This window comes from Branchiostoma lanceolatum, chromosome 7 (assembly GCF_035083965.1).
Source record: "Branchiostoma lanceolatum isolate klBraLanc5 chromosome 7, klBraLanc5.hap2, whole genome shotgun sequence".
In the NCBI taxonomy this organism is placed as follows: domain Eukaryota; kingdom Metazoa; phylum Chordata; class Leptocardii; order Amphioxiformes; family Branchiostomatidae; genus Branchiostoma; species Branchiostoma lanceolatum.
The window spans coordinates 11,674,948-11,689,237 of NC_089728.1; the positions used below are offsets into that span (position 1 = coordinate 11,674,948).

Genomic DNA, 14,290 nt, shown 5'->3' on the forward strand with positions numbered 1-14,290 from the left:
CTTTTTCGCAATCTCCGATGACGCAAATTCAGTTAAAATGCCTAAAAAACGCTGCTATTTGGGTCATCAGGCGAAAAAAACACATCACCGTTGCGGCGGACTAATACAAAAAAAGACTTTGATGTCGAACCAACTGCACCGAGTCCAAAAATACTACAACTCACTGGCTTTTCAGAAGATTCAAAAAGTTTATGGACAGCTATAACTTACGACCACCAAGCAACAAGAGGCAGAAATCAGGGTGACGACCACGCACTTCCGACAGATTACCGCGGCCTGATCAGATCAAGTTGAACTCCGACCCGAAACCTAAAATGGATGAGGCAAGAACTTTCACCCCACCAGAAAATGCAATATACCGGGTGGCGACCTTTACCCTGTGTCACATGTTACCACTGGGTCACATCAAGTTCACATCAAGTTCACATCAAGTTCACAAGCAACACCTCTACACGAGACACACCTGCCCTTCTGTGAGGAAAAGTTTGTCCTCATTTTATAGCCATGGCGTCTGATATGACCTTGTACTGGGTCTCTGGGGGCGCCCCCTGCTGGCGAGCTATGATCTGTCTGGAAGAGAAGGGGCTGTCAGGGTATAACAGCAAGATGCTCTCACTTGACAACAAAGATCAGAAGTCTGACGAAGTGTTACAGATCAACCCTCGCGGACAGGTGAGTTTGTTTAATTTTGTGCGTGCACGTCACCTTTGTTGGTATTGGAGTAACATTAACATCCGTAGTAAACATTCTGGAGAGCTTCCAAGTCCTTCCAAGAGTGGTGATGCATTCTCAGCGGAAAAAGCTGGTGGCTCATTATCTCTATTTGAAAAAAATCCATCTAATCCAGTAATTAGGGGTAGGTTCTTTCAATGTAGAAAAGAATACAAGAAATTATTGAAAAAGAAAAAGCGGGATTTTCATCAACAAATTATGAATCAATTATCATTATTAAAGGAAAGAAGCCCAAGTGCCTTCTGGGATTTAATCAATAAATTGAAACCAGAAAAAACAGTTGAGGATAACCAAATTTCTGACGAGGAATGGTTAAAGCATTTCAAAAATCTAGACAAATCCCCAAACAGCTCTGTAGATAACTGTCTTCTAAACCAAAATACGCAAACATCATTTCCGTCCACCCCTTCAAACGCATCGGTACTTGATTGCACGATCACATTAGAAGAACTAAACGCTGCAATCTCTAAACTAAAGAACAACAAATCAAGCGGAAATGATAGTATTCTAAATGAAATGTTAAAATCTGGCAAAATGCAGCTAAAAGAGCCCCTTCTCAATCTCTTTAACACTTGTTTACAAAACGGTTATTTTCCACAAGAATGGTCATTCAGTCACATTGTTCCCATCCACAAGTCAGGAGACACTTCCCTGCCAGACAACTACAGAGGCATTTCGATAATTAGCTGTTTAGGGAAATTATTCTCATCTATTTTGAACGTACGTTTAGTCAAATTCTCTGAACAAAACAACCTCTTTCAACCCCATCAAGCCGGATTTAGAAAAAACTTCAGAACCACTGATAACCTGTTTGTTCTAAGCACACTAGTTACAAAATACCTGAGCAATAATTCTCAACTCTACGCATGCTTTATTGATTTCAGCAAAGCGTTTGATTCTGTTTGGCGTAACGGTCTCATGTATAAATTGAATAAACTTGGCATAGGTGGTAATTTTCTCAAAGTTATAAAAGGTATGTATTCTAATACTATGAACTGCGTGAAGTCTAGAAATGGTCTGACTGAGACTTTTGTTACCGAGTGTGGGGTAAAACAAGGATGTAATTTAAGTCCAACGTTGTTTAATCTATTTGTGAGCGATATTATATGTCAATTCAACAACACTCTCTGTAATCCTCCAGTTATGCATAACAAAGTGGTCCCCTGTCTATTATATGCTGATGACTTGGTCATCTTCTCCGAGTCAAAACAGGGACTACAACATTCCTTGAATAACCTAGAAAAGTACTGTTCACATTGGAAACTAAATGTAAACCTTAGAAAAACAAAGATTATTGTTTTTTCAAAAGGTGGTCGCTTACCAAAAAACTATTCTTTTGTATTTGATAGTCATATTGTAGAAATTGTTACGTCATATACTTATCTAGGTATAGTTGTAAACTCAGCTGGCACGTTCAAAGCAAATAACAAATCTTTAAGTTCCAAAGGTTTAAAAGCTCTATTTGCAATCAAACAGTCACTGGATAAAGCCAATGCCCCATTATCTGTTAAAAACAAACTTTTTGATTCCTGTGTAAAACCTATTCTACTCTATGGCTCAGAAATCTGGGGCACAGTTAAAAGTCCTAAATTCTGTCCCATCGAATCCGTCCATCTTAAATTCTGCAAACAGTCCCTAAATGTTCCCAGATCAGCCAGTAACCTTGCGTCAAGAGCGGAGCTAGGGAGGTACCCAATTCAAGTTGAAGCATCCCTTAACGCCATCAAACATTTCCTCAGAATGCGCCAGAACGTGCCAGCTGACAGTCTACAAGCGGACGCTCTTTCATGTCAATTTCTGCTAGATTCTAATGGTAAAAGATGCTGGGCGTCCGGTGTTCGTAAGATACTAGAAGGGTGTGGTTTTGCCTTCGTTTGGAGCCCCCAGGTATCCCTGGGAACAAACATGACTCCTATCATCAATTCCATTAGCCAACGTTTGAAAGATATTTACACCCAAACATTCTCATCCGAAATTCACAATGATGATAGAGAGAAATCTTATAGCAACAAATTACGAACTTACCGACTGTTTAAGTCCCTGTATAAGGAAGAAGAGTATTTATCTATAAGTAACATACAGCATAGAGTAGCTGTCACTAAATTCAGGATTAGTTGTCACAAATTACATATTGAAACAGGAAGGCACAACCACACGCTTCTAGAACATAGAGTTTGCCAATTTTGTGAGTTAAATCAAATAGAAGATGAGCGGCACTTCATTTTAGATTGTAAACTTTACGATATAGAAAGAAATGTTCTTTTCAAATGTATTAATGAGAAATTCCCATGCTTTGAATATTTAAACGCAACGGATAAATTCATATTTTTGTTGCGTCTAGATAACCCTTGTATAAGAAACATGATCTGTTCATACATCTACACATGTACAAAGAAGCGAGAAGAAGTTGACTTTACTAGATTAGCTTAGCTTATCCTTTTCTTCTACCATGTATGTTTACACAATGTACTGTACATATTTCACTGTATATGTCACTTAGATGTTAGTTTGGTTTGTGTTAAACGACCTGTATCTAGCCCCTCGGGGCACGAACATACAATAAAGGTCTTCAATCATCATCATCATTGTCTGCTGAACCGACATGTTGTGTGGTGTAAGCCATGGCCATCGTAACCCTTGTGTAAACAGTACGTGATACCGTCTGGGCAGGTGGTTCAGTGAACACATGTACTGTGTTTCATATAGCCGTAGTATGTTGCCGGTAAATTGTTATCATGTTTTCCTTTCCGATCCGACAGCACTTTGTTTAACCCGTTGATGTTTCAAGGAGCCTGCTGAGTAATGACTGGTATAATCTTGTGCGATGTTTGTTGTTCAGTGCCAGCGGCCAGGTGGGCGGGGCACAGCGTGCGAGGTGAACTTTGCACTGTAAATGACTCGGCAATCTGTGCTGTCAATAACTCAGCAGTCTGCCATTCCTATCTCCATGTAAAATGGATATATTTTTTTGCCGTGTCTCTCTCACTCTGTGTGTGTGTGTGTGTGTGTGTGTGTGTGTGTGTGTGTGTGTGTGTGTGTGTCTGTCTGTCTGTCTGTCTGTGTGTTTTGTTTCCGGACAATTGTAGTCAGCATAACTCAAGAGCCTCTGGATGGATTATAATGATACTTGGTATGTGGGTGGGTGTTGTGGAGACAGAGATCAAGGTTGATATTGGGCCCCCTGGTATGTGACCTTGGTACTGTAGTTTATTGAAGGTGGAGCATTAACAAATATCAATTATGCAAATGAACTAATTTGCATAACTAATGCAAAAGTGTCATAGTTCTTCTAAGTGGTAGATAATAGGACTGTTAACACTGTGACATGTGTAAGTCAGTTTAAAGGTGTACATGGCCAAGCATAAATTATGTAAATGGAGAAGTCATTCGCATAATTAAAATATTGAATAGAGATATGAGGTCTCCGAACTCCTGTTTGTGTTTCGCCTTACGATAGTTCAGCAAACGGCCGTTCTCGTGACGTGTTTGCTCCGCGTCTGCAATGTTTGTTTCCAAAGCTCTTTACGTTACTGGTCTGTCTGCTTTCCAAAATTGTAACCTATTCAACCCAAGCATTTTCTTTATACTTTTATGAAGATGACGTTATTTTGGAGAACTTTATTTGAAAAGCAACGTATCTATCTGAGTAAAAAAAAGCAAATATTTACAGCATGTTGTACCTATGCCCCTGCTTAGATGCCCACCTTCAAGCATGGAAATGTCGTCGCCAACGAGTCCCTGGCGATCTGTCTTTATCTGGAGGTAAGTTGGTGCAAAACTACAAATTCACAATCACCCTGTTAACACCAACGTACCAACATTCACGTATCAACAACAATTAATCAAGGTCACTATGCCAACCCAAACGTCACTAGTAATACGTATTTTTATTACTCCGGGAAGGAGGGTGACCTCCTGAAGGAGAATAATGGATAGAGCTGTGCGCACGTTCGCAGCTACAACTACGATCCCATTGCTGCATTGGTATGTAACTTGGCATATCATCTGCTAGGTTGGGCGTGACGATGCACTTTGTCTTTTTTTTTACACCGCAACAGCTTTTATCGTTGATAAGATATTTCAAAAGCACCCCGTGAATCTTGAAACAGACCGTTCATTCCATAATTCTTGTGGATGTGCGCTGGGAGTATTTGGGCTAAAGCAGATATTGGGTGATGCGTTGTCATTTGTATCGCAGCTGGTATCTGATTCCTGGTTCCAATTGACGACTCCAAGCAGATGTTAGGCTGTGGCTTTTTACACTGCCTGTATCTGAGAATGCAAATGAAGACTTAATTGGCATAATTGATAAGAAAAGACTGTAATTCCGTAGTGGTGAATTATGGAGGTTTCATTCTTGCGGCATTTGGAAGTCAAGTAAAGTTGATCATTACTAGATATAAATCATGCAAATTGATGCCTCGTTTACTTAATTTATTGGCAAATGTTACAATATCCTTCTTTGATGTATTAGACTTTCATACCTTGACAACTTGTTTCTGGCTTGGTCTGTGTCTTCGCACCTACAAATCAAGATCCTTTTGATGGATTTGTCAATTTGGCATGTAGGTAGTTGAGGGTATCATAGCCTTAGCCACACCGGAAACTCCGTAATTACTTCATGGAGGATTGTGTCATACAGCCTCTTATTTCTATCAAGCTTAGTGTATTTTAACGTTAACTTGTTGTCTGCATCATAGAATACCTTCAAGAACCAGGGGACGAAACTCCTGCCGGACGACCCTGCCCAGCAGGCACTGGTGCTGCAGAGGGCCGTGGAATCACAGAACATCCGTGAGAAGGCTGTGTTTGGCGTGCTTTCTTACTTCTTCGGGACTAAACCTGAGGACAGGACTGAGGTAGATGTTTGTTAGGTTTATTTTGTGGAAGTTTAGATAAGTCGGGCAGAGGAGCTATTGGTAAACCTCGGATAGACAAATTATCAATACTACATATTAGAGTCATATGCATGCATATTTTACGTACTTACTATAATCTTTATGTCATCAGGCATTGTTGGAGGAGAGGAAAAAGGCGTGCCACGAGGAGCTACAGATATGGGAGGGGTACCTAGCCAAGGTTATCACAGATAAAATGTTTTCTTACATGTAACGTACGATAATCATAGATAAACAGCTACAGCAGGCAGCTCACTCACATTGGTCTTGTAGCAAAGGTTTAGGGATCACACCAGGGGTGATCGTCTACACAGTGACAACGTTAAGTACGTTAATGCATGTTGCGTTTATGTGAAATGTCATAGTAATTCAGTATAGCACCAAATGATCCAAATCATAAAGCAGCCAGGACAGGTGCCGCCCATCCTCCATATATAATTGGATGAAAAACGCTTAGCTAAATTTATCAACGAGCTACGAGTTTGCCTTTTATTTTCTCCACTAAAATATCATATCAACTTGCCATTCAACTCAAGCAGCGTATCGTAGGCCATGTAGACTAAAGACATTCAGGTTTTGGTAGTAGTGAAGAGAGTATATTGAAGACTTGGTTATTTCTCGTGACTTCAGTTTGGCGATGGCTCCTACATAGCGGGGAAAGACTTCACCCTGGCGGATGCTTGCGCGTGGCCTTTTTTGGGAGTCCTCGTGCACATGGGGTTCAATCTGAGTCAGTACCCTCATCTGGCTAACTACTACGACCTGGTAAGGTTACACTTTCTTTGACCATAGTATCATCTTCAGCACGGAGAAGCACGCAAGACAAATGATATTTCTGCGACATATGCGTGAACGAAATGTGTAGTAATGTATATCTTTGTGCGAAGTGAGAGAAAGAGTGTGTGTGTGTGTGCGTGTGTGTGTGTGTGTGTGTGTGTGTGTGTGTGTGTGTGTGTGTGTGTGTGTGTGTTTGTTTGTTTGCAATTACTTGCTTGTGACTTGTTATAAGGCCCGTGTCTGACTCTGTGGTCGTACAGTTTGTGTCACCAACCGATTTGCTGCTCATTTTCCTCCTGATGTTGACCATTTTCTGTTCCTGAATCGCCAGGTGAAGGACCGCCCGTCTGTGCAAGCCGCCTGGCCTCCTCTCTGGAAGGGCACTCCCGACAAGGACACGCTGAAAGACATCTGATGCAACGGATGCTCACAGCGCAAACATCAGCTTGAAAACGCACCATCGGAGTTGTTGTTTTATAGTACAGCTGATTCTGTACGTCATGATCAGTTTTAGGAAACTACAGATAAACGTCTATTAATTGTGTAATCTGGAAGGTGTCAAAATTTCAAATACTGTTGAGTCATTCACTAAAGATCTTTATCAAAAAGCGCCATGCTCACTATTCCTGCCTTGTGTGTGTGTGTGTGTGTGTGTGTGTGTGTGTGTGTGTGTGTGTGTGTGTGTGTGTGTGTGTGTGTGTGGTCACCAACGGTGCTATACGGTTTTGCTTTGTCGTTCGCTCGCTGTGACGTTTCGCTATGCGGATTGCTGTAAATTAAAAAACGTTGCCGAATGTAAAAAGAAACAAGCGCTATCAAATGTGGAGGGAATGTGATCTGTAGTAGACACAATTTTCTAAAGATTTTAATTGGTAGAATTGTAACTTAATAATCCCCATTGCAAACACAATAGAAGAGTCAATTCTGCTCGTCGTAGTTTTCTATATCTTTTCATTCCCCACCTTTTGACCTCAACTTTTGACCTTGAGGCAAGAACTTTCGCCCCACCACAAAATGCAATATACGGGTGGCGACCTTTACCCTGTGTTACATATTACCAGTTGGTCACATCAAGTTCACAAGCAACGCCTCCACACGAAACACACCTGCTCTTCTGTGGGGAAAAGTTCTATTGCATTTTAGAGCCTGATGGCGTCTGATATGACCTTGTACTGGGGCTCTGGGAGTGGCCCCTGCTGGCGGACCATGATCTGCCTGGAGGAAAAGGGGCTGTCAGGGTACACCAGCAAGCTGGTCTCCTTCGACAACAGAGAGCACAAGTCGGACGAAGTGTTTAATATCAACCCTCGCGGACAGGTGAGTTTTATTTGTGCGCGCATGTTTAACGTTTGTTGGGGTTGGAGTAACATTTACCTCCGTAGTAAACAATATGGAGAGATATCAAGTCCTTCCAAGAGTGGTGATACATTCTGTGGAAAAAGCTGGCAGTCCAAAGCTGGTAGCCCATTGTTTGCTGAACCAACATTTTCATGGTGTGGTGTAAGCTATGGCCACCATAATCCTTGTGTAAACAAGATACGTGGCGTCGCGTGGCGTAATAATGGCAGGGTGTTTGGCCCAGCACCCAGAGGTTCGAATCTCCTGACATGTCCCGTTGACGTTTTGCCCTTGGAAAAAGCACTTAACATGGATTTCCTCACTTCACTCAGGTGAAGATGAGTACCTAGCTTCGGTTACCAGGGACGTCGTTAAAAGAGAATTGCAGATCATGACATTTGGAATTTTATTTGGATAATTAATGAGGAAAATCTATATTTGAGTTTTCCATTATTGGACTCAAATACACGTGACATATGTAGTTTATGACGGGTAGAACATTGATACTAGTAGATACCAATTATGCAAATAAATTTCTAATTTGCATTATAGATGCAAAAGTGCCATAATTGGTGAATCAAGTGGTGAATGATTGGAATGGCAATATTGCGACATGTGTAAAGTAGTAAAGGTGCACATGACAAAGCATAGATTATGTAAATGTGGAAGTCATTTACATAAATTAGAATATTTCATGGAGATATGAGGTGCCCGAACTCTTGTTCATGCTGCAGTATCTGCAGGCAAATTTGTAAAAAAATCTCACCTGCTTGAATCAAGAACAAACAACTTGTACAGCACGCCACGTATCTATTCCCTGATCAGGTACCCACCTTCAAGCATGGAAATGTCGTCGTCAACGAGTCCCTGGCGATCTGCCTTTATCTGGAGGTAAGTTGGTGTAAAACTACATCGCTCCTAACGCTAATGCATTGAATTCGCTTCCACATTCAACAATCATTAATCAAGGTCACTATGAACACTTCACTAGTGATATGTATTCTCTTGCCTAAATTCCAATTTAGCCTAGTGTATAATGATGTTACTTTTCTGTCTGAGCTACAGAACACCTTTAAGAACCAGGGGACCAAACTCTTGCCGGACGACCCTGCCCAGCAGGCACTGGTGCTGCAGAGGGCAGTGGAAACACAGCCCATGCGTGAGAAGGCCGTACTTGGCCCGCTGCATTACTTCTTAGACACCAAGACTAAACCCGAGGATAGGACTGAGGTAAATGTTTTGTTAGGTCTATTTTGTAGAAATAAAGTCATGTACAGAGCTAGGGGTAGTATACATGCTGTATTCCTTAGATGGAAAAAATATCAATACGTCACATACATGTATATCCCTTACACTTACAGTAGTCTTTCTGTCATCAGGAGCTATTGGAGGAGAAGAAGAAGGCGTGTCACGGGGAGCTGCAGATATGGGAGGGGTACCTAGCCAAGGTGATCACTGATTTTCCCATAAAAGAACATGTCACGATGATCATAAAAATACCGTTTTGACAGGCAGATCGCCCAAGTCACTGTTGGAGAAGCGTATGGCAGGTATGAGTAAAGACATCTTCAGATTTTGCTAGTTGCAAAGAGTTTTTGTTCGTATGTTCAAGACTTGTTGGTTCTTTCCCGTGACTTCAGTTGGGCGATGGATCCTACATAGCGGGGAAAGACTTCACCCTGGCGGATGCTTGCTTGTGGCCTTTCTTGGGAACCCTCGTGCGCGTGGGGTTCGATATGAGTCGGTACCCACATCTGGCCAACTACTACGACCTGGTATTAAAGGTTACACTTTCTTTGACCATGGTAACATCTTCAGCACGCTGAAGCACGCGCAAGACAAAGAATATTTCTGTGACATATAATTCGTGAAATGTGTACATGTACGTAATATATATCTTTGTGCTTGGAGAGAGAAAGAGAGAGTGTTTGTTTGTTTGTTCGTTCGTTTGCTTGTGACTTGCTATAGAGCCCGTGCCTGACTCTGTTCGTACAGCTTCGACAAATGTAAATTTGTTTGTGCCATCAACAGAGATTACTGCTCATTCTCCTCCCGATGCTGACCATTTTCTGTCCCTGAATCACCAGGTGAAGGGCCGCCCGTCTGTACAAGCGACCTGGCCTCCTCACTGGAAGGGCACTCCCGGCAAGGACACGCTGAAGGGCTTCTGATGTGATGCTCACAACGTAGACAACAACTCGAAACGTGCCATCCTTTGCAGAGTGATAGCGGCCGATGACGGCGATGTAGCGAGTAATCGGTAATCTTGTCTACAGCTAATTCTGTACTTTAGTTTTATGAAACTACAGTCATCAGTTTGTTTGTGGGAGCATTTATCCTGGACGGTGCCAAATATTGTCGAGTCATTCACTAAAGGTCTTCATCAAATAGTGCTGCTGTGTGTGTCGTGTGTGTGTAGTCATGGACGGTGCTACACAGGTATGCCTTGTCGCCCCGGTGTGCTGATTGCTATTGAAAATGGTGCCAAATGTCAAAACAAACAAGTGCCATTAAATATTAAATGGAATAAACTTCAACACGTTGAAATTATTGTCGTCTCATAGTCTACATTTGAATATCTGTACAAGTCCCGGAAGCCTACGTTTGCTTTAGAAAGCCCAAAGATGTTTTAATCAAATACAGCACGGCATCGGACCGCAAGTAAATACGAGTAACTTTTTTTCATATGACTGGGTAAGACACATGAAATAATTCGAATCGTGGACTATTTGTGTCAACGTACAAGCCGGACTTCATTAGAATCAGAAGGTAAAATGGAAAACCCATATAGGCCTCTTTCATGATATTGAAAAGTTTTATAAATCATTAAAATTAAGGTAAGGGTTAGGGTAGAAACACGTTTCCTCCCAGTACTACTACAATTAGTATTAAAATAACTACACCGCCGTTCAATGAAAGCCGCAGGTGTACTGATGTCTTTGCGCACTGATGTATAGCCGTGCTATATGGACGTGTACGGATCGCAAGGCTCCATTCCTATTGGTTATCGGGTATGTCACCGTACACACCTCGTGGCGGGTCATTGACCTTTAATCAACTACTGGTTGTCAATAACTGGCCAACAGCCTGACACGGCCAGACAGATCAACGACAGATCAACTACATTATGTTCTTCAGTATGGCGGTGGAGAGAATCAAAGCTACATTTCAACTTTCTTAAACTTATTCACCGGTGGGACCCCAAAGTGCACACCCATGGTGGTTTTCCTTATTTGAAATGTATGCATGCTGACGAGGAGTAGATGTCAATCACTCCTTTCACTACTGGCAACAGTGGCTGATTGGTTCACGCCTTTGCAGGCGGGAACTAGATTTGTTGTGGCCCATTTGTTGTGACCCCGGTGTCACCGGATTTTGTCTACTCACTGTGGCATCACGATCCCTTCACGACACACACGGAACCATGGCGTCTGATATGACCCTGTACTGGGGCTCTGGTAGTGCCCCCTCCTGGCGGGCTATGATCTGCCTGGAGGAGAAGGGGCTGTCAGGATACAACAGCAAGCTTCTTTCCTTTGGGAACAAAGAACACAAGTCGGACGAAGTGTTGAAACTCAACCCCCGTGGTCAGGTAGGCTTGGAGTTTAGTAGACTTTATAACATAAGGATGTGGTATTATCTAGTCTGAAAGTTTCTAACTGTATGTTTAAAACTCGAGCACCAAAAACGTAGATGCTGAGATGGAAGCTAGATTGGAAAAAATATCGAAACCGGGAGTGTACGTTAAGGAATATAACGTTACGTTCAGTCCTTAACCGTGCAAAGCAACGCCGATTTGCTGAGTCATCCTAACGTAATTGAAACTTAGTCCTTTCCTCATTGGCGTATCAAATGTACATACGTGACGAACTAAGGCCAAGCGAAGCGTGAAGATATAAAAATTCTCGCAGGTCTGTTTTGATCAAACAGGAATACGGTAATATAGGTTTAAGACACAACTTTCCACCTGAGACAGTTTTTTGTGAATCCTCCTGGTATGAAGTGGGCGGGGCGTATTTACCCAGTAAACCTGCATATTTGTCCATCAGTGATTGATTACTGTAGCTTCGCCTTAGTTCTTTCAGACTGAAATGTGTCTGCCGATAAACCGTTGGTCATTTACGGGATTCAGGTGCTCGTGTATCGTTTCGTAACTCAGTAATTACGAACATTGACACAGAAAAAATTAATTCGAAGACACAGATGGTATAAGATGTTGTGTAAATATTCCTAGTATTACGCCCCAATTAGTCTATTTCAGTGTCTTTTATTACCTAAAGAAAGAGATAGGGATTTTCCAATTGTGCTACTTGGACGGTGTGTTAGAATTCCTAGGGTGATACTTTTCAAATATCTTCATATTTCCTGCATGTAGGTACCCACCTTCAAGCATGGGGATGTCGTCGTGAACGAGTCACTGGCGATCTCTCTGTACCTTGAGGTAAGTAAAGACGCCATTTGTGTGAAGTTATCATGTAACGTTATAACGGCATATTTGGAAAAGCTGGAATCCTCTCAGGCTCAGCTCTATCTATTCATGTTGCTGAAACCACAAATGTATCTAAGTAATAAAGATAATACGACTTACAAATAAAATGGTGAAGTGAGTTCGACCTTCATGCATGGTGTGTTTGTCTGATTCTAAACAAGGTATTTTCGAGGACGGTTTGTTGTACTTTGCATAGTTTAGATATACCAAGGAAACTCAAACGCAAACCACTGAAACAAAATACAACTTTGAACAGCTCTACCTTCACATGCACTCTTTTGTCACACCACAGAACACCTTCAAGAACCAGGGGACCAAACTTCTCCCGGACGACCCAGCCCAGCTGGCGCTGGTACTGTGGAGAACGATGGAGGTGGACAACATCAGAGATAAAGCCATCGGTGGCATCTTCATCTATACTATCCGAACAAAACCCGAGGATAGAGATGAGGCAAGATTTGAGAATACTTTCTTCTTGTAACGTTGGTTTTGTGATGACCTTGCCATGTCTGAGTTGATTGTGACGAGAATAGTTGTAATCTAAACTACACAAGTTCTGATACATTTGTTGTAATGCTGTTTTCATCTATATATTTACGTAGCCCAGTCAATAACGCGAATGCAAGAGTTGGTTAGCATCGATACTAGCAACAGGTGGGAAAAGCTGTTACGTTTTCACGCATATTTGACTATATAACATAAACGTCTTCCAATGTCACCAACAGGCTGTACTCAAGGAGAAAAAGAAGGCCGTAGCCGAGGAGCTAAAAATGTGGGAAGGGTATCTTGCACAGGTACGGTATAACGTATTATTATGTGTAACAGTTTTAATAAACAGACATCAAAGATTAGAAAACACAGTCATCGGCCAACATTGCGATATGGTTACAAATAATCCACGGATGTGATCATAGCGCTACACTCAACAATACGCTACTTGTAACGTTAACCTTAATGGTAGATTGTTCACAATGAGATACTGTTCTACAGGAAAACGAATCTCCCATCACAAACAACTCTAAACCAAATCCGTAGCACCATCGTTGTGGAAGTAGCATTATGAAATCGTTCAAAAATATTTCTCGTGTACCTGCAGCACGACGGCCCCTACATAGCCGGGAAAGACTTCACCCTGGCCGATGCCTCGTTGTTCCCGATGATTGCATTCGTCGTGCGCAACCAGCTGCCTCTGAAGGAACGCTTTCCTCGTCTGGCCAGCTACTATGAACGGGTAGGACTACGTTCATTTTACAACATACGCTGTAACTAACATGGTGGTACCGATTTTTCAGTCATAATGCGAAATCATATGAATCATAACTTTGGAAAAGAATATCCTGTAATACAATTTTTACCATCCGAATTCTTTATGGCTCCGATAATGCTATTGTTTGTTGAGACCTGATTATTGTCTTTGACCTCACGGACACTAGCTGAAGGAACGTCCCTCCGTGAAGACGTCCTGGCCGCCTCACTGGCTGACCACACCCGACCCGGACCTGATGAAGGATGTGTGATGAGTCAGTCTCACTACCAGACCATGCCAGACTGTGCTATTGTCACAGCACTTGGCACGTCATCGAAATCACAAAGATAAAAATAAAAGGATATGAACTTTACCAATGCCTGTATGTACTACTTGTGTACTGTTTTCATCTCCTAAGGCAAGTGCAAGTAGTGGGGGATATTAGATACGTATCATGGAATCAAAGTACTGAGATCATGATAGCCATTGGGTCAAGCCTGATGGTTTCGCGCACGTGCACACAGATGATACACAGAGTATTATAATTATCGACTATCGTTAAGACGGTATTCATATAGACATTCAATAGAGATCGTAGAGGATCGTCTTTTGTAGACTATTTATATTGCTCTAGTTATATCATATCATTTCAGATCGTAAAAGTACATTTAGTATATATAATATATGGGTCAATGGACTGAACCAGTGCTAACACTGACGTCACAATTTCACAAATAGGTGTAGTGAGCAAGTGACCTACATGTACTAGTATTTTATGCCACTTGGTAGCAATTTAATACAGCAAGCAGT

The 14,290-nt window shown here is 41.8% G+C and overlaps 2 protein-coding genes across 2 annotated transcripts; both read left to right on the forward strand.

Annotated features, from left to right (window-relative positions):
- Positions 1 to 199: 199 nt before the first annotated feature.
- On the forward strand, positions 200 to 7,127 carry LOC136439294 (glutathione S-transferase A-like). The gene is made up of 6 exons (XM_066434654.1): positions 200 to 672; positions 4,429 to 4,494; positions 5,433 to 5,591; positions 5,743 to 5,811; positions 6,261 to 6,395; positions 6,739 to 7,127. The coding sequence occupies exons 1-6, from the start codon at positions 505 to 507 to the stop codon at positions 6,820 to 6,822; spliced, it is 681 nt and encodes a 226-aa protein (XP_066290751.1). The 5' UTR covers positions 200 to 504; the 3' UTR covers positions 6,823 to 7,127.
- A 374-nt stretch (positions 7,128 to 7,501) lies between these two features.
- LOC136438365 (uncharacterized) lies at positions 7,502 to 13,853 on the forward strand. The gene is made up of 12 exons (XM_066433132.1): positions 7,502 to 7,724; positions 8,571 to 8,636; positions 8,811 to 8,975; positions 9,125 to 9,193; positions 9,386 to 9,520; positions 9,833 to 9,908; positions 10,997 to 11,337; positions 12,121 to 12,186; positions 12,527 to 12,685; positions 12,960 to 13,028; positions 13,331 to 13,465; positions 13,668 to 13,853. Exons 1-12 carry the CDS (start codon positions 7,557 to 7,559, stop codon positions 13,749 to 13,751), a joined length of 1,533 nt encoding a protein of 510 aa, XP_066289229.1. The 5' UTR covers positions 7,502 to 7,556; the 3' UTR covers positions 13,752 to 13,853.
- The last annotated feature ends 437 nt before the right edge of the window (positions 13,854 to 14,290 follow it).

Excerpts from the sequence above, each read along its gene's own strand:
- LOC136439294 (XM_066434654.1), top strand. The coding sequence starts at position 505 with ATGGCGTCTGATATGACCTTGTACTGGGTCTCTGGGGGCGCCCCCTGC. Across the intron at positions 673-4,428 it reads AGATCAACCCTCGCGGACAG|ATGCCCACCTTCAAGCATGG; the intron begins GTGAGTTTGTTT and ends GCCCCTGCTTAG. Across the intron at positions 5,592-5,742 it reads AACCTGAGGACAGGACTGAG|GCATTGTTGGAGGAGAGGAA; the intron begins GTAGATGTTTGT and ends TTATGTCATCAG.
- LOC136438365 (XM_066433132.1), top strand. The coding sequence starts at position 7,557 with ATGGCGTCTGATATGACCTTGTACTGGGGCTCTGGGAGTGGCCCCTGC. Across the intron at positions 9,521-9,832 it reads TGGCCAACTACTACGACCTG|GTGAAGGGCCGCCCGTCTGT; the intron begins GTATTAAAGGTT and ends CTGAATCACCAG. Across the intron at positions 11,338-12,120 it reads AACTCAACCCCCGTGGTCAG|GTACCCACCTTCAAGCATGG; the intron begins GTAGGCTTGGAG and ends TCCTGCATGTAG.